This window comes from Cyprinodon variegatus, unplaced genomic scaffold, assembly GCF_000732505.1.
Source record: "Cyprinodon variegatus isolate N-32 unplaced genomic scaffold, C_variegatus-1.0 Scaffold190, whole genome shotgun sequence".
Lineage (NCBI taxonomy): Eukaryota > Metazoa > Chordata > Actinopteri > Cyprinodontiformes > Cyprinodontidae > Cyprinodon > Cyprinodon variegatus.
The window spans coordinates 568,738-595,353 of record NW_015150643.1 but is presented as its reverse complement, the minus strand read 5'-3'; the positions used below and the strand labels follow the sequence as shown (position 1 = coordinate 595,353).

The following is a 26,616-nucleotide window of genomic DNA, read 5'->3' as shown; positions in this document are numbered from 1 at the left end:
CTGGACGTAATTCTCCCTCCCGTGCTGCGGTGGCGCTACACGCTATGGGTCTAGATACGGCCGAGGCGGTGAGGAAGTGGGGCGAGTTTAGTCCGATGGCGGAGGGACATGAGGGCCAAAAAGAGCGGAGATCCAGGTGGAAAAAGGCTCCCAGCGTTCTCGCGCACCTCGCTCTTCTAGCGGGTCAAACTTCACGAGTTGTTTTCTGCAATTACGGTCATAAAAACAAAACAAGCTGGCCTCCTGTCTGCGGTCAGCTACAATTTAGGAGAGGAGCAGCGGAGCGTCTGTGGAGGGGCAGGGATGTCTGGAGCCGAGGTATTGAATTGGACTCATTGCACTATTATTGTATTATTAATACAATTATTGTATTATTATTTTTCAGTAAATGAGGTTTTCATAGGAATAGGTGGAGTAAAACTTTTCTACTTCTGTTATTTGCTGTTGTTTCTCAAAAAAAATGCATAACGATATTACAGCTTTCATTGACTTATTTCAAATTTGAAACATTGTCTAGCCTATAAGGTAGAAAAAAAAAATTAACCAATTAATGGATTCTAATCGAATCGCATCGTGATGTATTCTTGAGTATCGAAAACGTTGGGTCACTCAGGAAATCAATACTGAATCGAATCGCCATGATGGATGGGATTAACACCCCTAGTCAAAATGTATAAAAACATTTGTAATGCATTTGTTTCAGTAAAATCAATACTTTTTTTTTCTTCTGAAATTATTGTTTTGGTAAAAATGTTGTAGCTATGACTTTTATAAAAGTTCAACACATTTAAAAAATCAATATAAACCAATTTTCACTGTTTTTATTGGTGTTGCACCGATACGGATACCAGTATGGGGCGGGGCCTCGATCCAGCACTAAAATGGTATCGATATCAGCGTGTACCAACAAATGGAACACCGATACCATTTAAAGAACCAAAAGTTTATTCAACTATTGTCCCCCATTCCAGGTAGGCAACAAAAAGTCCTACTGGATTCACTTTGTTTTAGTCTTTTTTCCTGCTTCACAAAGGCAGGCAGCAGCTTGACAAAGCCATGATGGCAATTATTTTACATCCAAGTAGTATGCAGTTCTTCATATATACACACACATCAACTTTTCACAGATGGTATCGGTATGCGCCAATACTGCACAGCCAGGTATCGGTATCGGGGCCAAAAAAAACCGGCAACAGCGCAACATTATTTTTTATTAAGTGAAATCGAACTCCAATTTGATGATTTTGACCTTCATGGCAGAGAAGTTGAGACAACGCGGCCTTATGAAGCTCTATTTAAGTCATTTATTTACATGCAGTGGTACATTGGCATTTTTAATGATAAACATATAGTGAAAAAAAAAATAAATCTTATAAAAATCAAAAATAAAAACTGAATGTTCTTGTCATTAAATTTCAGAGACCTTTAACAACCCAGGTAGTTCAGCATCCGTCCACCTCTGCATATTAGCCGCCCCCCTCCCCTCTGCTACAGAATAATGGCAGGGTGCACAGTGCTTTTGGCTGTGCAGCCAGCCGTCCACCTCGTGGGATCTGATTACAACTCTTTGGCTCTCTGTGACCATCCAGCTACACGCAGGCCGTGGCCATGGCTCTCTGCTCATTAAATCTGTAATCCATCTGCTTGCACAATTCACTTCAACCGTCAGGCGCAGGCCATGGCGGTTAGCATCAACCACAAAGTGCTTACAGGATTTTCAACTGCAGCTTTAATGCACGACTCAAACACACGCAACTAAGTATGTTTCACAAACTGGCAGCAGAGAGAGATTATCAGGGGAGGGTATTGCTGCAGAAATGTGTTGTTTTCTATTATAGTTGGAGAAAAATAAAATTTAAATAGTTATGTTAAGAACCAGTGACTGGAATTGTACAGGTTTTTTTTAGCTCAGCTAATCCGAGCTGCAGACCGCATGCAAAAATCTCTCTCTGATAATAAATGCATCATATCGGATCACTATCAGAGCGTCTCAAAATGAACAGGATGACTTAGATGGAGCCATTTTAGTATAAATCACATGTTTGGCATGAAGTTTCATATTTTAGGAAGGAAACAAATTTCTGTCACCATTTTTTTTTTGCAAATTAAAGAGCAAGACTTCTGACCTCTGTCAGGATTTTTTAAACACTGTCAGCCTTTTGTAAATGTCAGAGTAAAGATAAAGATTCACAAGCTGCACTTTCTGCACTCGGTAATAAAATATGATGCTACAGACAGTTTAAAACGTCACTTCTAATTATACTGTCTTTGTGTTTTAATAAAATTATTAAAGGACAAGCCTTTAGATGGATGGATGTTTTACAATCAGTGTTCAAACTGTGACTTTGCTTTTAACATTTACATTTTTTTGAAAAGGAAACATTCTTTTTGTTCTTATCTTATTTGTTTCATACATTGAAAAATAAATGTAAGTTCTGGTTAAAAAAAAATACAATAAACATTGTTTAGGTCTTTAGAAAAAGAGGAATTAAGTTTCTTGTTTACAATAAAGTTAGGACAACCTTTTAATGACAGCTACAGTCTTCCTGTATTTCCTGTGCCTTTTTGTCAGATTCCTGTTTTCCACGCAAACATTGTCCTTATAAATATACCTTAATGATACAGCACGTTGTTTTCTGTCTCTTTGTGGTCACTTCTGCTTTCTATGAAGGTTAGAGCGCCATAATGATGCCCACACCTGTTTACATACACACACAGGTTACCAGCTTAAAGGTTTAACATCATTTTTGAAGTTTATATCAATAAACTTCATAATAATCCCTTTAATAAGATTATAAAAGGCCAGTTAACTTTCCTCTATAGCTGATTTTAATATTTAACCGCCAGACGATCTTCAAACCAAAAATTCACCAATGAAGTAGCTTAAAGCTGTAACTAAATTTACATAACTAGTTGTAGCCTGACTGCTACTTTTTCTAAATATATCGAAAAAAAAAAAACCTGTACATCACAGTCAAGAGCATAGAATTAGCTGATTCTCATTTTAAATAGAGTGTGCTCCCTTAAAGCTTGTTTATACGCAGAAACCAGGTCGTCTGTGTGTGTCGCAGTAAACGCAAATGTGCCCCCGCACCTTTCCGCAGATACTTTGGTGAACCTCTCCAAAATTTTAGGTGACCGCAGACAGTACAGCAGACAGGAGGCCTCTGGTTGGTCAAATCTACATCCGCTCTGCACTATGAGTATTTCCTGTTTAGTACCTTACTGGCTTGTTTTGTTTGTTTGACCACCATTGTGAAAAACAATCCGTGAAGATGGACCAGCTAGAAGAGCGAGGTGCGTGAGAACGCTGGGACCCTTTTTCCACCTGGATCCACGCTCTTTTTCGCCCTCATGTCCGTCCATTGTCGCACAAACTTGTCCCCACTTCCTCACCGCCTCGGCCGCATCTATATCCACAGCTAGTTTGTAATTGTCTCTCTTGCATTGTGGCGTGGAATAACAGACCACGCTTCACTATTGGTCATAAAGGGCGGATTATACTTCTGCAACCGCACACATCAAATGTTGCTTGGTTCTGGTCGTGAACCAGTTTTGCTGGTATGCTTCTGCATCGTCGGTCTGGAATTTCTAGGGACGCACAGCAGTTTCCCGCCAAAGCACAAGGGGGAGCCTATTCCAGAACTTGCGAGAACTTTGGTGGATGGTCACGAGAACCTCTGCTACGTCGCCTCCGGGAGTGTTTATTTTCCAAAACAACATGTCTGAGGCATTGTACAAGTGGTTGTACTTCCGAACCTCCTCGATCAACCTTTCATTGTGGTTATTACTCCTCGGTTTTTAAAAAGGGCGCGCCCCGGCACAGAATCGAGGACGACCAGACAGACCGTCGGCAAGGCATACCAAGGACCAATCACAGCTGATTTTTGTCTGCGCACTTCCACTTGAGGTCTGCGCGGGTTTGCGACCGTCCGACGTGTAATAGTAAGGAATTTTTTGAGGTGCGCGACGGTTCGCGGGAGGCGTGGTCGCGCACAGAGACAGATTTGATGATTGCAGAGACCATGCGTCAGAAGCATAAATCAGCCTTTAATCAAAAATGTCTGCAACAAGCTCACTGCCACACACTGCTGCAGGGAGTACAGCCAGCCCTTTAATCTATAGCTACTGTAAGTCAACAGAATTTAATAAACAATGTGGGTTTATTTTTCAGTAAAAGTAACCATTTTATGTTAGTTTTCTGAAAACATTTACTTTCTTTCAGCTAAACCATGACTCCTCCACCTCCGTGCTTAACAGATGGTATGAGGTTCTTTTCCTGGAATGCTTAATTTATTTTAAACCAAACACATCCATGTTCTGCTTTCCCTCTAGTTTGATTTTCAAACCAGCAGCTTTAAATCCATTACTACAGGGTCACAGCAATGGTGCAGGGGTAAAGGGTGTGAAGAATTGTGCAGAGAACTTAGCCCTCAATATGTCTGTCATAGATTTGAGTCCCAGCCTGTTGACCTTTGCTGGTTATCTACTTCCCTTTAAACCACATTTCCTCTCAGCCTACTTTCATGTAAAGGCCACTAGTGCAAAAAAAAAAAAAAAAAAGAAAATCTTAAAAATAGAAAATTACTCTGGAAGTCCGCCCAGCTGCCGCCCAGAACTTCCATGGAAAACCTGAACTTGGCTCTCATCTTTTTTTCCAGAGAGCAAAGCTTTTCACCTCAAACACCTCAAGATGCACTTGTGCATAACATTAACATTTCTGGTTGCACATGAATATAAATATCAACAGAAGCAGGAGCCGGCAGTCTCTCCTGTGACGACCTTTTTAGGGCTTTTGAAGACTTCTTTTAGCATCTTAGTGTCCCTTTAGAGGAAGCTTTCCTGGACAACCGGGCCTAAATATGTTGGCAGATGCTCTGACTGGAGATATAAACGATGAATCAACTAACGAGTAATTAATGAGGGTTGGTTTATTAGATTTAAATTTGTTCCATATAATTAATAACTAACATTCGCTTACAAGGAATTCCTTTAAGTGTTGAATTGCTACTGCCGCTCACTAGAGGGCGCTGCTGTTTTTAAGTAATGCCAGAGAAAAGGATCCGGAGTACAGTTTGGGATTATTTACACTGTTTAATGGCAACGAGAATGCCGGATTGACTTTATGGATTTCTGTTTGTCAATACAAACACAGGATGAAATCCATAATTTATCACCTTATTAGTGCCCATTTACCCTGTGCTGCATGACGGAGCAGCGTTACAGGCTTTTGAGAGTTAATGCACTTCAAAGAGCCACTTTTTAATATTCCACAGAGAGGAACCGCCTGTTTAAAAGCACTGACTGATCTCTCCCAGCACTGCTGGGTACAGTAAAAACAGAGAGCTATATCGCAGCTAGCATGCACTTCATTTAAAATAAAGTGAGAAATACCCAGACATCATGTCAGAGCGACATATTCTGTCTGTTAATTATAGTTTTATCTCTATGTTAATTAGAAACTATGAATGTTTCACAGATTTTAGTCTTTTTATGCATTCATCGTTTTTTTCATGTAATTTTTCATCTCATGTAATTTTTCTTGTTCATTCTGTCACTATTCCAAAAAGAGTTAAAAACAATCCACCGGACTTAGTTTCCAAGTTTGAAGATGTTTCGCTTCCCATCCAGGAAGCTTTTTCAATTGAAAATGTCAGGGCTAGCGTTGAGTTCCAGGTTTTATACAGTAGCCCAACAAAGCCTTGTTTTTGTTTTGAAAACATACAAATTAAACAGACAAAGGGGTCCATCTATTTTGGAATGTTGGTCGTTTGGCTTCTTTTCTTAGATATCAATACCCCATACCCTTCTAAGTGTCTGAAAGTTTGGTCGTTAAAGGGGATTGTTGGCCTGGCTGAATTGTCCACCACTCTCCTGTACAGGGGGCGGGGCTACTGTATAAAACCTCGAACTTAACGCTATTCCTGACATTTTGAATTAAAAAAAACTTCCTGGATGTGAAGCGAAACGTCTTCAAACTTGGGAAACTAGGTCCAGTGGATTGTTTTTAATTTTTTTTTGGAATGACTATGACCTGGATGACTGAGAACCTTAACCAGCATTTTGTCATTGTTAAAATGTTTTTTTTTTATTCTACATGGCATAATGTCAACAATATATTTGGCCCTTTATGTTATGAGAAGATCCTCTAAATATAAGAGAAATCTCCTTGTAATTAAATGTCTTGTCAATAGATAAGATCAATCAACTTTATATAAGTTAGACAATCGTCCACAAAGTCAAAAAGGGGATTTCAAATTGTTTTGAGACCACTTTAAATCCCTTACCCGACTCTTAAGCTGCCAGAGTCTACCAAAGACCCCAGAAAGCTGCTCTGATCCCATCATGGTGTTCACTCTTACTCCAACAGTCAGGAGCAACAAACTAAACAGCATAGTAGTGTCACATGTAATCTTTCGCCTGTGTGTGTAAGAGGAACAGTTTTAAGCAGGAATAAAAGTTTTTTGTCACAGTTTGTGCTACTGATCATAATACTGTTCTTTAAAATTCATTATTAAAAAGTAAATATCCAGGTTAAAGAAATATTCAGGTAGTAATACTTTTATCTATAACTGTAAATGCAGTTTTCTTATGGTTCTCAGAGAGAAACTAAAATGGGAAACAGTTGGTATTGAAACGGTCAGATTTTGGCAAAAACCTGAGATCTAGCACAGATATCTCTAATTTCATAATGTGTAATTTTGGCACATTAAAGTCGTGAGGTAGGCATGAAACAGCTCAGCGTGAGCAGGCAGGCGGTTCATGGCAGCAGACTAAGCAAAGCCACCATTAGAACACTAACAACAGGAAGGGAGAGTATTTGTTGCTCTGACGCAACTCTGCCCTGCACAATACAACTTAATCCCTGGTGTTTTCCAACAAAAAAGTTCTGGAGCGAGCCAGGAGACGGCTCACCCATCAAAGGCATGAAACATCACAATCGATTTGCAATGGGAGAGCAGATGTTTTGACAGGAAGTGAACGAGGAAGCTGACAGAAAAGACGGCCATAGCTACGGATGGAAAGAAGGCACAGAGCAGGTGGCTGCAGTGAGTCCCCCGCTCTGGCTACAGTGGCCTACCGAAGACTCTGCTTCATTCTGCTCGCCGGGTACCAAGAAGTCAGTCAGCTGATCCTGTGCGAGGTCCTCTAATAAGGCCTCGCTGGCCATCGTTGGCCTACCACAGGCCTCGATGTGCACGCACTCACACAGTAAGCGCTGACAGCAACGCCAATCAGGCAAACCTAGAGTGCTACACCTGCTTCTTCAGACGCCAGGATGTCCTTCCCGCCATGAATAAAAAAAAAAAAGCAAGGCTAAATCTGGAGTGAGGGACTGAGATGGAGAAGAGGAAGAAAGAACGGCAGAGACAGCGCCCCACTTCACTGCTTCCTGTTCTGCTCTTTGCCAGAATGAAAGCGAGGAGTCGTGCACTCTGTGCACACTCACCCGCCTGGGTTTTGTAAGTGAGAGAGATCACAGTCACTCTGCTTCCTGCTACCGGGTCTCTGAAGCTGAGAGACAGCCTGTTGTGACAGAACGTGGCTGTATTGCACTGACCATCAGAGGCCATGTTGACGTTGGATTTGAGAGACAGAGAAGTAAAGATTATTTACATCAAGTCAGCACCTGTGTACTTTAGAGTCAAACAGACACAAAACCCTGGCAGGTTTTAACTTTAAAAGGCACAAGATGAAAATAACAACATTGAAATATTTCTACCATTTATGGCCTTGTTTAAACCTTGGGCAAAAATGCAATTGTTTTATTAAAATTGAACCCAAAAATGTGAAAGATGATCTTCTTTCTTTATTCAAAACAACTTTTATTCCGTCTGCTGCATTTTTTACATACCTGCCTGGGCCTACGAACATGGGCCCCTGACTTTGCAGACAAAATCTTTGTCCTTATGCTTTTACAATTCAAAAACTGATCTGAAAGAAGGTGAAATCCTCTTAAACTATGTGTATTTACCCTTATTTGAGCAGAAAAATAAGATAATTAGCAAAAAGAATGGGTATGTTCCCCCTTAAAATAAGATACTTGGATATTATATACGTGAAATAGAAAAAATAAGTGTTTTTTTTTTTCATTTTATTGCAAATATTTCTTAATCTATTAGCAAATTGTCTTACTTCCCTGCTCAAAAACAATCATTTAAAGAAAATTGACCAACTTATGCTTTCGTTGTTGTCGTGTAGCGCCGATGAAAAGAGTAGGGCTGCGCTAAATGGACTAATAATAATATCTTGATATTTTCAAGCTGAGTAGCGATATACGTCAATCTACTCATGTACAATAAGTGGTATATTCAACTCTTATATTTCATCTGACAAAACTATCAATATTTTTTACAAAAGCCTCCTACTGGGATATAAATAACTGGTATAAAAAACAGTTCAAATCAAAGTAATCTTACTTTTTTTTAAAACGATCAAATATTTTCGTCTTTTTGCTCACGATCTGACCTTTCTTTTTCTTAATGTGCTGTTTATATGGCGCCACCTTCTGACTGGGAGTGTCAAAAGCAATTCAGATAAAAATTTTAAAAAACCCATACTATTCTCTGTAAACAACTAACATAGTCAGAGTCTGGTTGGTGGACAGCCATCCCAGCTATTGAGCATTTTAAAACCTGTCCTGTTCAAAGGCATCTAAACCTCTTAAAGGCTGATGGGCATGGCCATGGACTGGCAGACAGAGGGAATGACTGATTAAAGGCCTGCAGGCCGCCTTTTCTCTCTGATTTCTGTCCACTTCCTGTCAGCCAGAGACGAGCAGATCAAGGGTTCATCTGAATCAGCAGTGCAGGGTCGCAGCCCCTTCAATCCCACGCTGAATATTGTACATTAAATAACGCAAACTCACACAGTGAGACAAAGAGGAAAAAAAACACATCAAGTTCGTTGCTGTTCTGCTATAAGGGGAAAAGGAAGTGAAATCATATGAAGTGGAGCCAACATACTCAAAACACAGACAGTGCCTCGGGCATTTTATCTACTGGATCTCTCAGATCAACACTCCTTGCCGCAGATATATCAGCAGGTATTAAATTAACATCCTTACCGTGCAGCTGGGACTCCTGCAGCCTGCTGTGTACCTTGGACTGGTGGCTGCAGAGATAGCAGCCCCCATGCATCCATACTGCCCCTCACTCCTTACACAAACATCTCAGCTCCCCTTATCACCACCACAACACTCACACTAGATAGTTCAACCTCTCTAACTGTCCTAGAGCTGTCGTGATGCCCGTAGTCACAAAGGGAAATGGAGGTAGAAGCTAAAAAGTGTGCTGACCACAGTACCAGGAACTAAGATCACATCAGTTTAGAGTCTCTGCTCTTAAAGTTACAGTCTAACAGATGTTACCTGTTTATTAGCTAATCAAACCACGCAAATATCTGACAGTTTTCATATCAGATAAAATACTTCTCCTTTAATTAGGCATGCTTAAATGTTCAGATCTAACAAATTTAAAGTATAAAAACATTGAAGACTATGGCCCTTAAAGTCAAAATATGATGGTAAATTTTGTTTGGTTTCATTTTTTGTCTGCCGCTTAGACAGCCATGACCCACAGGGAACAAACAGAGAAGACCTTATATCTTTGAACCCTGAAGTAGGTTGAGATTCAAATGCAAGACCTCTTAGGAGTGGGAGGGGAGTGGCAGCTTAGTGGTTAGGGCATAGGGCTTGGAATCCTGAGGTTGTGAGTTCAAAACCCATTCCCAGAGACTGCTATTCTGGCTCTCTGATGGCAGGCCACTGCTCCCCAAGGAGCATGTTGATCATGGGGGAAATAGAAACTTGATAGACAGACCCAAAAGAATTTCCCTACTCTGGGCCCTAGGTAGTAACCTGACAACAGCCAGATGCATGTCTCGCTCCGCCTAGCTCCACTCACATACATCTGGGAACCCGCTCATTGAAAGTGATTTCCCCAACCGAATTTATGGTCTGTCCAATCAGAACGCAGGGCGGGTGTGTCCTGGAGTGGAGAAGCGACCGTGAGATTCCAACAACAATGGCGGCTCGCATTGAGGAAGCAAGCGTTAGCATTGATGCTGCTATTTCTTCTGTGTTGTCCAATCTATCTGATATTGTTTCATTAAAAGAACATCAGAGAACGGCTTTGAAGGCTTTTGTTGGTGGAAACGATGTTTTCGCCCTCCTCCCGACCGGATTTGGCAAGAGCTTGATCTACCAAATGGCTCCTCCTCTCACAGCGTCACGGGTTAGCTTCGGTGTGAGTGGTTGAAATAGCACGTCAATAAAGATGACAGACAAGTGGCTTATCCAATCATATGCAAGGAGTTTTGATAAGGCCCAGCCTTCAAGTAAAGGCAATTCCTATGGCGGGTTCCCAGATGTATGTGAGTGGAGCTAGGCGGAGCGAGACATGCATCTGGCTGTTGTCAGGTTACCTAGGTAGTTCCTCAACCCAAATTCAGTCATTAACCATAAGACAGATTCCTTGAAGGCAATGTCTTGTCTCAAACCTCAAACTTGCCCTAAGAGGCAAGGAGGCACCAAAGATAAAAAATTGAAGGATGGAAGAAAATGTAATTTTCTGTCTAAGTTTTATGTAGGCGGTCTTGATGATTTCCATAATTTGTGAAAATCATCAGGACTTTTGTAGAAGCTATGCACAGTATTCTTTAAAACAGACAGGTAAGAGTGACTACAAGTGGCTTTAAATACATGTCTTCTTGGGGGTGGCCTAGTGGTTAGGGCATTGCACTTGGGTCCCAGAGGTCAAGCCCCCCCTTCCACAGACTGCAACTCTGGGTTCCTGAGCAAGACCCTTAACCCTACACAGCTCCCCGGGAGCCGCACAATGGCAGCCCACTGATCCCCAAGGGGATGGGTTAAATGCAAGGAGTGAATTTCATTGCATTGTATTTGTGATAGTTTAATACAATAAAGTTCAATTATATTATATCTTTCCACGATCATGCATTTTTAATGAGCAACCATTATTAATTAAGTTTAGATTCCCTTAGTGGGGAAAAAAAAAAGGTTTAAAACCTATAAAATGAGGTAAGTACAGTGGAGAGAGGAATGTGTCTTTCTTGTTCCCTAAAAAGCAGTTGTGTCCGCTTTACAAAAACCTTTAAATGCCAAAATATGGGGTAACTTTGTGGTTTCATACTCAGGCAATTGACTGGTCTATGTTCTAGCTTTTGGATTTCCTATATATTGCCCACCACTTCATCCAGTTCCCTTTTAAGAAAAGTTAGTACCCTTTAAATATACAGAAAACACCAACAATCAAATAAAGGCACTAGTTGTCTCAGCGTATCCGCGACCAGGTTATGGGGGCAACAGTCTCAGCAAAGACTGCCAGAATTCCCTCTCTGCAGACACCTCCCTGAGCTCTTCTAGTGGGAGCCTGAGGATGTTTCAGGGTCAGACGAGATAAATACATTACTCCCTCCAGTGTGACCTGGTCTCCTGCTGGTGGGATGTTCATGGGACACCTACCTGAGGTGTCCAATGGGCACCAGGTAGAGATGTCCGCACCTCCTCAAATATCTCATCTCGATGTGAAGGGGAATTAGGACAAAGGTTAAATAGGTGTTAGAATTAAACTTTCTACTGTAACATTTGTTAAATTGAAAAAAGAATATATTGCAGTATGCCCGATCTGTCTCTAAAACATACCCATCAATCTAATCTCTTCAGTCTCTGGCTGGTAACTAAAGGTAGACACAGACTTTGCCACCAATTAATCATTCTAGATTTTGGCCTTTATTTGACTAGGCTCAAGAAATCAAGGGATCAGACTTGTACTTCACTGTCTTTGACCAAGTCTTCTCCTATATATTGCAACAGATTTTGCTAAAGTTTCGCAGCCTCTCTTTCTGGACTAACTCTCTAACCTATGATACCAAGTCAATGGCCTTATTCTTAGTTGTTTTCCTGGTAATTTGACCATTGAGGATCAATCCCAGAATCTGACAGAGAAACCTCCATTTGTTTTTCCAACTCTGGCTTAGGAATCATCTGGATTTCATAGAGAATGATAATATCCTATCATAGTTTGGTAGAAAGTGGCATCTACTTAACGTTTCTGTCAGGGAGCTATAAACTCAGTAATGTGGTAGATCACCACACATTTTAATTTTCTCTAATAAACATATTAAGACTTAAAATGATATAGCTTGGCAAACTTTGTTGTCGGGCTATTTCTCTTGTTGATCCTGATAAAAGTTATAAGGCCTTGTAGAGCAGACAATACTGTAAAAGATTCTCTGTCGCTATCAGAAGGGTCAGTTGAGGTGGTTTGGGCATCTGATCAGGAAGCCTGCTGGGTTGATCCCATTGAGATTTCATCTCAATGGGATCCATAATAGATCCATAACATCCTGGAAGGACTAAATTCTTTTTCTTGTCTGGGAACCTTGGCACTTCCCATAATAATCCAAAGAGTGCTGTGGAATAAACGACTATGTTTCCCTTCTGGACCTGTTACTACCCCATGACCAAATCTCTAGGTGGAAAACAGTGGATGATTGTTACCCTCTGGACCATTAACAGCCCAAACAGTGATGTCCTCTGCAAACATGAGGTGAGTCACATCATGGCTTATATTCTAATATACACATGTCCAATTCCTCTAATAGACAATGTCTGCAGCACCTTACCAAGTCTATAGAGAAAACCAAAGAGATTGTTGCTTAATGGTCCAAAGTCATATTTTATTTATTTTTTTCAATTGAAGGTCAAGTTTGCATCCAATTTGGAAATCAATGTCTCATAGTCTGGAGTAGTGAGTGAAGAGGCACAGAATGTACGTTTCTTAAAGTCTACGTGTTTGCAAAGTCAATGATGATCTGGGTGCTCGTACAGTTCCTCTGGGTTTTCTCTGGTCAACAGACAACACAGTGATCTAGCAGGAATTTTAGACCATTTTACTCCATGCCTCCTTCTGCTGACAAACTTAATGGAGATGCTCATTTAATTTTTCCAGAAGGATTTTGCACCTGCCCAGACAGCATCATAATGAGTTTGTTCTGAGGCCATGGTTTTCCTATTCTTAACTAAACAGCAACCAGGAGGCAACTTCCCTGCAGCCTTTAGACTCATCTCTCCTTAAACACACTTGAATCAGAGAAATACCAAACTTAATAAGATCCTGAAGAGATAATTCAATCATATGAGCCAACCGTGTCAAAGCAGGGATGTATCTAAAAAGCTTCAGGACAGTAGCTGTCGAGGTTTGGGGGTGGAGACCCCTGCCATTAAGGATTGAAGGCCTTTGTCCAGAGGAAGAACAGACACCTGTGCAATACAGATGACCCTGAAGGACGCTGTCAAAGCAACCTGGGCTTCATTATACATCACAAAGACCAAAGCCAGATTGACTATGCTGTACTGTACTGATGTAGCAATTTATAAATAAGGAGCCTCTGCCTCCTTTATAAGAGTAGGTGGGGCTTCTGGAGGCCTGTCGTTACTTTTTAAACCATCATTTTTTACATTTTTTAAATACCTAACTTCAGGTTTACTACATCTGTAGGCCTTAATTCAAAACAATACAAGAAATGTGTTAAAACCTTTACTTTTGTGTAAAAAATTAATATTATTATCAGTTTTATTTGATGAAAAAAGATATAATCTTGCGAGATGTACAAACAATATGATAAATGCATACTGAGCCGGTTGCTGCATAGAGATGTGTGAGTGGAATTAGAGTTTTGTAGACATGTCATAAAACTGCTTTATTACCAGGAGGATATTAAAACTTAAAGGGAATTATGTTTTAAAGGTCTGCAGAGGGCATTTCCCTTGTTCTTACTGGCTGTTGTTACTTAGCAAATAAAATGGGACTTTAATTTATCCTCAAATGTGGATGTCTGGACGCAACCTTCTTCACAGATTTAGGTTAAGAGGGGTGAGGGGATTTGTTTGGAGGTTGATGATGGCAAGTGGTGGGAGGGGTCAGATAATCTCTGCACCCAAACACAGATAGACAGGCGTCTCATGAAGAAAAGTGACAGCTACTACAGAGCAAGCATAAATAATACATTAAGGGGAGGAAGAGTTTGAATGTTGATCTCTAACACGCTTCTTCATGTGACTCCCACAAACACAGCAGCCTAATGCAGAGAAAGAGGCAGGTAATGAATAAAACAGCATTTAGAGGCAGCCTGAGCTTCGGGTGGGGAGCACCAACAGGAAGAAATGCTGCCGTTCATTATGTCAACAGAGCAGCTCAAACTACACTTTGGAAGGATGAGCTTCTGTACTGTAGGTGGGTTAGCTCCACTGCTGAACAGCAAACCATCTCATGTTTACTCTATAAAATACTGGGGTAAAATACATTTACAGATTTTCTTTAAATCTCTGCAAAAGCAGCAGTTTGGACTCAGGGGAAACACCTCAATTGTTTTCTTGTTGAACCTTCAGTCCTGCTCACACAGTCCATTTTATTGCAACTACTGCAGCAACTACTGTTGGGGGTACATCGCCCAAGCCGTTGAATGTATTTCCACTGTAGCTCTGAATGTATTTCTGGTCATTGTCTTGCCTGAAGGTGAACCTCCGCCTCTGTCTCCAGCTATTCTCTGCCTCTAACAGTCCTATTTATTTCCAAAATTGGCCAGGATTCAAACTCTGACCACCTTCCTTCTTTTTTGTTGAAGGAAAACATCCACCCAGCATGACAGTGCCATTACCATGACTCATGGTGGAGATACTGTGTTCAGACTGATGTCTGGTATCCATTTGTAGAACTTTGTGTACAGGCTGAATTTCCCTCTATATAACTAATACTAAACTGCGAATAGGACACTTTGTATGCCTTTCATTCAACAGCTCCACTAAAGCTACGTTTGTACAGTACTCAACCAAAAGGGAATCTGTGGACTCCCTCATCTTAGCTGTGGATTTTTCTTGCTCTTCCACGGCTAACACTGGGCTTCATGGGTTCTCTGATTAAAGCCTCTCACTTTGGTTTGTCTCTTTAAGCCGGGCATACACTGCATGATTTTTTCCATCGTTGCACGCAGCCACATCTCACACTGTATGATGAAACCGCATGGTTTAGGGTTTCTCACACTGTCCGGCACGATGCTCTGATGCAATCTTTCGTCGGACAGTGTGAGTTCACAGCTCATGATGTATGTTCTCACACTGTTTGGCACGACGCTCTGATGCGATCTACCTGCTCACTATACGTGTAAAAACCATGTTGGAGTCAGCTCCGCAGTGAGATGGCGCTACTCGGGACTCGTTTATCCGGAAGCCAAACGAGTAGAAGAGAAATATGAAGCTCACTAGAGTGAAACGCGCTGCCTTGGCAATTAGTGAAAAAAAAACCTAAAAAGAAAAGGCGATGTATTTGTACAAAGACATGGCTGAGCAAACGTAGCTACTACGGTCTGTCAATTATACAGAAAGAACTCCATTTCACTCACACCCCCTCCATGCTTCTATGTTTTCATCTGAGAGGAAGAAGAAGAAGAATCCTTGTTTGCGTACTGAGCGTTTTGCGCACCACCACCTTACAACGGCCGACTGAACTTCAAACATGTTTGATTTTCTCCCAACCTCACAATTCCTGATCAGGAGGTGGTCGTGAGAGGCTGATGGCCCCTCACTACCCCCTGTTATCTACACAATGCCCAGTCGAAAAAATCTCGCACGACCAGAAAGTCGGCCCGAAAAGGGCAAAAAATATCGCCCTCAGTTAATAGTAATAGTTTTAAGTTGATCGCTTGGTAGATAAAAAGAAAAAGTTTTGGGGCTAATTTAAAGCAGTTTTTAACTTCCTCAGTTTTATTCCTTTACTTGTCTGCACTTTGTTAATGTTCTCTACAAATAATATTACACCCAGGTACAGCTGGGACAATAGCGATTCAATTTAATTCAATATCAATTATTATATGACTTTTAAACACTTTTTATTTATATTTCAACAAATATTACAGTCTATAAGTCAAGGTTAGCTGAGATGATCTCTTGCAAAATTTCCGTCCTCAGGAACCACAAACTAGGGAGAAATAACTAAAGGAATGAAGAGAACCCAGAATACAGTAACTGCAGAGGAGTATAAATGTCAAACAGCACAATGAAGGGAGTAATCAGCTGATTGGGAGCAGGTGTGGACAGAAGGATCTAGAAGGGAGCTAGCGGAAGGAGACTGACACAAGGGGACAACAGAGAGTACACAAGAAAGGCAAAATAGTGCTAAGATATAACTAGAAAATAAGTTGGATGACATCAAATGGTAATTAAACTAATGACACTGAACTACATAAATTTAAGTGTAACTGACAGCCAAAACAAAAATAATTCAACTGAACCAAAAAGTCCAGAAAGGCAGAATTATGACACTGTGGCGGACCACTAGGGGGCTCCACTGTCACTCAGTGGAGAGGTTGTAGTAATGTTTGTTCGGATGAGTACCGGTATATATATGGGTTTTCTGTACAGTTGCTCTTAGTTGGAGTAAAGGACTGTTTAAACCTGCCTGCTTTTTGTCGTCATCTTCACTCCTCCACGACACTATAATTACTGATGTTCTGGATTTTTAGTTTTCTGTTTTTATTTCAAAATGATATCTTAGAGGAGTTTTATAAAAATGTTAAAATAACTGTCATAAGTTTATAAATCCCTTTTTTGTGGGCCTTCTTGGCAAGTTTAGTGTCACCTTTTTTACTACTAATACTATAATTAGATTTTACCGTCTGGAGTACTAAATGTATCTACAACCTGAGCCTCAGCCTGGGGGTGGTCCCCGCTCTCTGTAAGACCTCCTGAGTGGTACCGGTTCCCAAAATGCTGCATGCCAAGGAACTGGCTCACCAGTCACCCTAACATGAAGACCTGGCCATCATAGCCCACCTGCGCACTGTAAGCCCCACTCTGGACCCACCTGGAGACCAACGGGAGCGCAGTGAGAGTCATGTTCTTTGACTTTTCCAGCGCTTTCAACACCATCAGACCAGAGCTGCTGAGGGGGAAGCTGGAGGACGCTGGAGTGGACAGACATCTTGATGCCTGGACAATCAACTCCCTCACTGAACGCCCTCAGTACATGCGGATGCATGGCTGTTAGTCAAGAGTTGGCAGTCTGCAGTACCGGGGCCCCCCAGGGCACCGTTCTGTCTCCCTTCCTCTTCACATTTTACACCTTGGACTTCACCTACAACACTGACAGCTTCCATCTCCAGGACTTCTCTGTTCACTCTGCCATTTTAGGCTGTGTTTCTAAAGGGAAACACGAGCTGGAGTACTGATCGGTCAATATGAACTTTGTGGACTGGTGTGAGAAGAACCACCTGCGTCTTAACACCAGTAAGACCAAAGAGATGGTGATCGACTTCAGAAGAAGACCCCTACCTCACTCCCCCATGAACATCTAGGGGCAGGACATAGAAACTGTGGAGAGTTTCAAATACCTGGGTAACAAACTGGACTGGACTCAAAAACACTGACACCCTGTATAAGAATGGACAGAGCTGCCTCCACCTCCTGAGGAGGCTGAGGTCCTTTGGAGTGAGCAAAACCATCTCTGACTCTGCGGTGGCATTAGCCCTCCTCTACGCTGTCGTTTGCTGGGCCCCTGGGAGCGCAGAGCGGGACAGAAAGAGACTGACATACCGGTGAGAAATGCCAGTTCTGTCCTAGGCTGCTCTCTGGACACAGTGGAGGAAGTGGCTGAGAAGAGGATGCTGTCCAAGCTTACATCCATCATGGACAACACCTTCCACCCTCTGCACCAAACTGTAGAGGAGCTAAGCAGCTCCTTTAGTGAAATACTTTTAAAAAGGAGCATTTCATTTATCCCTGCTGCAACCGGACTCCCCAATGCGACACTACAACGGCAACAACTTGTGCAATGTATGGTGTGCAATTACTCTTTGATACCCTGTGCAATAACCTTTCTCTAAATCTGACACCCAGTGCAATAACTATATATATATAGATGTAAACACCTTGTGCAATAACCCTGTATAATGATCCTACTATAAAAAAAAATGTCCTATGTGGATGCACTGTATATATCCCATGCACTTTTTTCTTCTTTTGGCATTTTCTTCTCCTTTGACTATTTAAGCTGTTGTAACGAGTAAATTTCTCTACTGTGAGATCAATAAAGTCAATCAGTCAATCTAAGTTTTGGCCGTGTTGTCCAGCTTTACACACATTTGATCATTTTGGTTCATTTCTAAGGCAGCTGGGTTCAATGGATTTTATATTGAATGTGGGCTGCCATTTACTTTTTTTGTCTATGGCATCTAATCCAAACATATTAGACTAAATTATGAGGTTGCAATAGAAGAGATGTGAAAAACCCTATGAACCCTATTACTATATCCTTGAATCTCAATAGAAAATGTAAATGAACATTACGGACTAATAGACCCTGAAGTGAGAAAAATTGGCTAATGCAGTGTTAAGTGCATCAATGTTGAGTACTTTCTCAGTAACCTCACTCTAAGACTGGAAAAAGATGGAAAAAAGGACATCTTTTTCATCCATTATTGTGATAAAACCATCCTCTCAGTGAATGAGTTAACAGTTTACACAATCTACCTTGGTATGTGTGCCTGCTGCCTGTTAATCTCCTAAATCCCTCATATTCCAGATAAATTCTGACGCCAAATCTCCTTCTGCTGTTTTACAACGTGCCGCTCTGCCCCAAAGAAAGACGTCACACGATCCCAGTCAGAAGGGTGTCAAAGGTTTGGTTTAGAAAGAGGTTTTTGAGACTCAGAGCGAACATCTGTCTGCCGCTTCAGTGCGAACACGTGGCGCCCAGCGTCCTGCTCCACAGCTGGACATGAATGGTCTCTTTTGTGATGGACTCCATCTTCTCAGGCGGCCTCAGTAAGCAGCCGCATGTTTGTGTTCCCAGCTTTGTCCATTGTGATCTCCTGCAACAAACGGGCGCTTTGTTGTGGAGTCGGAGGAGTAAGACAGCATAAAGCCTCAATGAGAAAAGCTCTGTCGTATACAAACTTCATCTGCTTCTGTCAGGCATGTGAAGACGGAAATAGCTTTTAGAGAAAGAAACAAGTGACAGATTAACTCCAAATGATATATTTGATTGGACTTAAATGCAAAATGTTCAAGCAGTACTTCATGACTGTTTCAATGGGAGCTGCTGGCTTGGATTAAAAACAAAATAAGACTAAAGGAAAAAAATATTAAAAGTCATAGCTACATACTATGAACTAGATACTTTTTTAATCAAAATTATTATTTAAAAAACATAATAGTGCATCTACAGAACGTCAAAGTGACACAAAATAAAAGTCACATTTTAACTTTTTTTTCCAGCTTTGTCATTACACAGTCACAAGTACAGAGCAATGAAATAAATTATCTGTATTTAACCCATCTCTTTGGGAGCAGTGGGCTGCCACTGTGCGGTGCCCGGGGAGCAGTGTGGGGTTAAGGGTGTTTGCTCAGGGACCCAGAGTGGCAGTCTGTGGGAGTGGGGCTTGAACTCAGAACCTCAGGATTCTAAGCTCTATGCCCTAACTACTAGGCCGCCACTCCTCCTCCAACTTAAGAAAACCATACACAGGGGTTGACGTTAAGGATTTTTACCACTTGCCCAAAGGGCAAGTGACTTTCACATTTCATTTGCCCAAAAACAATTTTTACTTGCCCAGTTTAATGTTTAATAAATATAGTTCCTAATATTCATTTTTGTATATATATCAATGAAACATGTTTGTTTTTTAAATGTTTTTTGTAATTCAGTATTTTTTAAGTTTCTAGGTTCCTGGTGTGTATATGCATGCGTCAGATAATGAACTCAAGCCTACATTACCGTGTTAACATGCTTTTCAATCCTTCCTGCACATTTAAACCTTAATCCTACTTATACTGATATACTGTATATATATTGTTTATTCTTAATGCACCTTTTTCCTCCTTGTTTGCACCTTCTTTTATTATTATGCCAATATGTGACACGCGAATTTCTCCGCTGTGAGATCAATAAAGCGCATCTAATCTAATCTAATCTAATTCTTTTCAAACTAAACTTTGCTTTAAACTGTTGTGTGCTTGGAGGTATCTTAAGGTTAAAAACTTAAGATAAATCAGAAGACAGAAGTCAATGTCACAAATTAATAACTTTTATTTTAGAGTCACGGTATGTTTATACAAGATAATACTATTAATATAATGTGACTTTTCTAGAGAATCATTATACATAGTTATTTTATACAGGGTTTCCATAGTCTTACATAATTTCAGAATTCCCTGACTTTTAACTGACTCAGGATTAGTTTTCCCTGACAAAATAAATGCAGCCATTTGTCGTTTTGGTAGCTACATCAAAATTACTGCTAGGGGGACAAAAATCACGCCATCTGGCGGAAAATCACGCGAGAATGTGTACAAAACAACAAAAATGGCGCCAGCAACGCTTGTGGGTCGTTTTCATCGAATGTCGGTGATTTTAAAGTTATTTTGAGTGATAAATAATTTTTTTTTGCAATCATTGCACTTGCCCGGCGGGCAAATGCAGTGAAATTCCCAACAATAAAAACTACTTGCCCCGGGCGATAGGGCAATGGTTAACATCAAGCCCTGATACAGTATATAAATAATTATTATACATTTTTACAGGTCCAAAAGGCCAGATGCCAAAACCTCCATGATGGAGCTGAGAAATGACTTATTGAATAAAAATGAAAAAAAAAATCGAAAAAGTTTGAGGATTGTTTAACCTTTAAGCTTTGGTGGCAATGTTAAAAAAAACTATTTGCAGGTTACATTTTTGACAAAACACAAACTAAGTCTTAATTTGTCATATTTGAAAAGTTTATTGATGTTTTAAAGTGCTTTGGCCACCATTACAAAGTAAATTCACCAATCAAAGTGACATTTCTTAGACATTTCTTTTTTTTACAGATTAACAGGGCTGCTTCAGCTCTATGTAGGGAGAAGGTAGTTATCTCATAGAGTGAACGTATAATCGAGTTTGCTAGGTTTGATATTGCGTTTATTGATCATAAACGTGATCAAACATTGTGTTTGTGGGAGCTCCATAAACTCTGCTGAATGATGCTGAAATGAATGAAACTTTCTTCAGAGAGACTGGGATACCAGTGGTGTTCCAGTCCTGATGAAAATCGGCTCAGCAAACAGGAGACCCTGCAAGCACCTGCTGGGTGGCTGATTGGAATCAATATGAAGGCTGGAGGAACTTTGAATAAAGGGAAGAAAATGGCATTTATTCTCTCTGGCAGGGCAGTAAAAGCAGCAGTTGGTATTTCTCACTCAATTTTTCCCCTTTGGCAGTTAATTTTCCCCACACTGGAAAACCGATCTTGAAATAAGTAAAAATGTCTTAAATTAAGTGTATTTATCCTTAATTTGAGTAGGTAAATGAGATAGTTTGCCAATGGAATGAGTATTTTTACCCTTAAAATAAGATAATTAGATAATGTGCACTTGGAATAAGACAATGCAATTGTGTTTTCTTATTTTAAGTGTAAATTGTCTTGTTCCATTGGCAAAATGTCTCTTTTATCTCCTCAATCCAAAACAAATGCACTTATCTTAAGAAAAATTTTCCAGTGCAGTCTCTCTCTGCTCTCCTGGGTGAGCAACATCCTAATTATATGGTTTTGGTCCATCATATGTGTAGCTGTACACATTTGAAGTCTCTTTCCTGTCTGAATTAGCATTAAGCTTAGTAAACTTGCCTTCATTAGGTCACTTCCAGTGTGTGTTTTATATACAGAAGTAAAAATTTTTACACAAAAATAACATCAAAACGCCTAAATAGTTCATTTATAAGTACATTTTGATTCAAAACCTTTTTTTTAAGAAAGCAAAAGTAGTCAGAGATTAGCTTATATTCTTAAACTAGTAAGTCAATGCTTGTGTCACTACTCGATCCGTACAGGAAGCACGATCCGTACCATCAGCTCATTTGTGCACGTGAAAGCAGATATTCATCCAGGTCGCCATCCATCCATCCATTTTTTGTCACACTTATCCCAGCTGGGGTCATGAGGGGTGCTGGTGCCTACCTCCAGCTGTCAATAGGTGAGAGGCGGGGTACACCCTGGACAGGTCGCCATAAATAATGTAATTATGGTACTTCAAGTACTTATCACTAAAGAATGCTAATACACATCTTTAAAAAAGTTTTTTCATGACTTTTCTGAGACAATTTGATGCTTTTTACATTTTCTCAGTTAAACTGCTTCTTTGAAATCATCATCAGGCATGCTCAGAGTAGTCTGGCAAAATATGATTAAANTGGTCCATCATATGTGTAGCTGTACACATTTGAAGTCTCTTTCCTGTCTGAATTAGCATTAAGCTTAGTAAACTTGCCTTCATTAGGTCACTTCCAGTGTGTGTTTTATATACAGAAGTAAAAATGTTTACACAAAAATAACATCAAAATGCCTAAATAGTTCATTTATAAGTACATTTTGATTCAAAATCTTTTTTTAAGAAAGCAAAAGTAGTCAGAGATTGGCTTATATTCTTAAACTAGTAAGTCAATGCTTGTGTCACTACTCAATCCGTACAGGAAGCACGATCCGTACCATCAGCTCACGTGAAAGCAGATATTCATCCAGGTCGCCATCCATCCATCCATTTTTTGTCACACTTATCCCAGCTGGGGTCATGAGGGGTGCTGGTGCCTACCTCCAGCTGTCAATAGGTGAGAGGCAGGGTACACCCTGGACAGGTCGCCATAAATAATGTAATTATGGTACTTCAAGTACTTATCACTAAAGAATGCTAATACACATCTTTAAAAAAGTTTTTTCATGACTTTTCTGAGACAATTTGATGCTTTTTACATTTTCTCAGTTAAACTGCTTCTTTAAAATCATCATCAGGCATGCTCAGAGTAGTCTGGCAAAATATGATTAAAGCAGGTCTATCTTTTTTAAATTGGTTGTTTATTTCCTTAGGTTATGCACTATATACCATAAGGTTCACATGAAAGGAAAAGATAAAACCCAAAAAGACTGGATTTATGTTTAAATCCAAAGCCGAATGAGTGAGCTCCCAGAAGTAGCATAGGATCCCATTTCTGGTACAGATCGGGCACAGACCACTGATAAAACAGAAAGGATTTTAAGGCATTTATTTTCTCAGGAAATAAATTATTTACCTTTAACACATTATAGTGAAAACCTTATTTAGGTCTATTTAATAAGGTAGAATTGAGTACAGATCAGATAATGACAGCTTGGTTTGGTTAGCATTAACATTAGCCCACCAGATAATTGGCTGGCAAAAAGTACAGAAGGAGAGCAGGCGAGTTTGAGAGTGCCACCTACTGGCCAGGAGGGTTATACATCTTCTATATGCCTTTAATAAAGTATGTAAAAGAAATTTCTAATTTTTATACTGAGTGTAGTATTGATCAATTTATACTTTCACAGATGTTGGACAAAATTATAAAATTCAGTCAGATCAAAGAAAACTAAAGTAAAATAGCTCTTTAGCCTAGCATTTACTAAGAAAATAAAAAACTAAATGTAAACTGATAATAGTAACAGTTTGGGTTATGTTCAGAATATCATCCTTTTATCTCCAGTTTGAGCCAGTCAAAGTTTTGATCTTCACAAAATAAAAGCAAAGAGTCCTTGTCAGGATCGTGGTAAGGCCACAGTCTATCTCTGACAATCTATGAGCAAGATGTGGGGTACAAACTGGACAGGTCACCAGTCTGTCGCAGGGCAACACAGAGACTCACAACCATTCACACACACACAGTCAGGCCTAAGGACAAATAGAGAAGCCAAATAACCTAACAGTCATGTTTTTGGACTGAGGGTGGAAGCCGGAGTACCTGGAGAGAACCCACACATGCCTGGGTAGAACATGCACACTCCATGCAGAAAGACCCCAGCTGGGAATCAAACCCAGAACCTTCTTGCTGCAAAGAAACATTGCTACACACTGCACCTCCATGAAGCCCCACAGCACTTTAATTGTTTTATGTGTATTTTCTAATTACGGGTCTGATGCTTTTTATTATGCCTGAAATTATTCCTCACATAGTTTAGGTAACTTGATCAGTGAAATTCCTGGATGCAAAATCCCCTGTTTTATGTTGCATCAACTTTGAGGCCCTGCTGCAATGAGTCTCCATCTTTGATTTGCTCTAGCTGAAGAGGCACAACCCAAACTGTGATAAAAACCAGGGCCACATGCAAAGCACCCCCAAGGCAGTTTAAAAATATATGCCACATTTTTATAGTCTTATTAGATCAACTGAGAGACGGTAAAAATTTGTAATAAGGAGCAAGTGATGATAAGTACTAACTGATAATGGACTTATGTTTGGATTCAAACATAAAACTAGTCTTTTTGAGTTTTTTGTTTTTCTTTCATGTTAACATGATGGTATATAGCGCATAACTTAAAGAAAGATAAAAATGCAGATAAACATGATTTAATCATATTTTGCTGAACTACTCTGAGAATGTCTGATGATCACATCAGACAAGGAGTTAAACAGACAAAATGTAAAAAGTGTAAGGTGTGTATTGGTGAGTTAAGAATAGAAGTAAGTAATTTTAGTACCATCATTATATTATTTATGGAAACCTGGATTTATCTGGTTGCGCAAATAAGCTGAGGGTACGGATTGGGTGGTCACAGCCAAGCTAACGCTAGGCTAATGTTTAGCAGGATCTTAGTTAATGCTAAGCTAGCACTGGGCTCATGTTCTCCATACTGTGACTTAAGGGGGCGCTTTATGTATTTCCTTTAACAAGTATTTCCACAAATTTCTTTATGTTTAGATCTGTAGGTACCAGATCTGCTTGGCTCATACGCATGTCAGTAACTTTAAGCTACATGATTGACTGAACGTTGCCACATGTCGTTGATGACCAGACAACGATAATAATATCACACAGCGTCCGTTTGCTGAGTCGGGAGCATCTGTAGTGTTAGCGTGGCTAATGACCAATGAAGTTTTACCTGATTGATAACAAAACTGAAAAATAAAATCTGTTTCTGTCTCAAGACCAGGCTATAAAGGGGAGAGCTGGGTAGCACTGTTACCAGCTGTGCTCAGTAGCTAACAGGTTAGCCTCTTGTAGCTCGGTCAGTTAGCCATATTAAGCTACACTACTTTTCAATTTCGGGCTGTTCAGTGGAACAGTAGGTAGCAATGCTGCCTTGAAGCAAGAAGGTTCTGGGTTCGATTCCTGACCCGGGATCTTTCTGCATGGAGTTTGTATGTTCTCCCTGAGCATGCGTGGGTTCTCTCCGGGTACTCCAGCTTCCTCCCACAGTCCAAAAACATGACTGTTAGGTTAATTGACTTGCCTAAATTCTCCTTAGGTGTGATAAGTCAGATAATAGATGGATACTTTTAAATTTGTGTCAACAACAAACGTTTGTTTTCTACAAGTAGAAGAACTGTTTTATTTGTCTAAAATCTCTATGAAAGTAATTTTTAAGATGTCCCATTTGTCCTTCCCTGCCCTCGGGTCTTTATAAAAAGAATAAAAAAGAGATTAGACTTTTTTCTTTTTCTTAAATTGAATTTGTTTGAAGCAAATACACCAATGTTTTTTTTTTTGTATTTTAAATTACAAATCATTAATAAGATATTAAATAAGACAAGAATCCGGCATTAAGGGGTTTTAACGGTGGCCTCTGACACTGAGCCAGTGTCAGCTTTATGACTTTCTTACTCGTCTATTTTTAGTAAGTGGCACACACATTGTTCCCGGCAACATGGAGGAACTTCCCAGCAAAGTGGTTAAATGAGTTTCAGAGTAATGTTCCTCCATGAATGTCCCATAAATCGCCATCTCTCAACCCTGAAATCTCAGTGCTGGAAGTGAGAATAAGCTTCCTCTGGGCCTGATCCATTACTACATCCCTAACTCCTTGGGATGAATCCAAACTCAGATGTTGTGTAAATCACTCAGGATGTCCGGTGGAAGATCAAACTGTGGTTATCAAAATGTCGACCCCGTTCTTTCTGCGGTCTCTGATGAGACAGCGACATGCTTTACAACTGCACTTAATACAACGGCATAACTCTGGCAAGTCACAGGAGGTGGTTAGTGCTGGAGACGGGGAGCTGAAAGTGCCCAGATATGTAATGGAACGGCGTCGCGGACACGACGGTAATGGACATGGAAGATTAAAACTGATTCTGGCAGCTGGGTTGAAGCGGATAAGAGGTCCATTCTGTAATGCAGATCATTTTTAGACTTTACTGATGCTGCTGATTACAAGCAAAAAGACACAGTCTATAGTAGATTTAACTAAAAGAGATACATAATAAAGATGCTTTAGGGGTTTTATTTGTTCCTGTTTTATTTATGTAATTATTTGAAAGGCTTACTGAAGGAAAAACATACAGGAGGTGTAAAGGATCTTTGTGTGATCTAGTTCAGTGGGTCAGAGTAAACATCAGCTCTCTTTTTAAGACGTTATCAGGTAAGTTCATCTGCTGCCGGAAGCTCTCAGCATTTTCTGTATGATATAAAAAGCAGCAAATCGCAAAGTTTGACCAAATTATTATCAGCATCAAAATATGTGGTTTGCAGTGAAATACAAAAATACTGAAACACCTTTTTCAGCAGGAAACTTCAATGATTTTTACTTGGATTTCATTTAATAGATCAACACAGAGT

At 40.2% G+C, this 26,616-nt stretch overlaps 1 protein-coding gene across 3 annotated transcripts in view; it reads right to left on the bottom strand.

Moving 5' to 3' along the window:
- The window catches only part of LOC107087681 (serine/threonine-protein kinase N1-like), a 77,249-nt gene that overhangs the window by 39,517 nt on the left and 11,116 nt on the right, over positions 1-26,616 (bottom strand). The window contains exon 1 of one of the 3 annotated variants that reach the window (XM_015379389.1): positions 9,068-9,221. The exons of 1 other annotated variant lie outside the window; for it this stretch is intronic. In XM_015379389.1, coding sequence (XP_015234875.1) covers positions 9,068-9,136 — 69 coding nt within the window. In that variant the 5' untranslated portion in view covers positions 9,137-9,221. Of the gene's footprint in view, positions 1-7,081; positions 7,418-9,067; positions 9,222-26,616 lie in introns of those variants that run through there. One more of the 3 variants, XM_015379388.1, reaches the window with a different exon arrangement.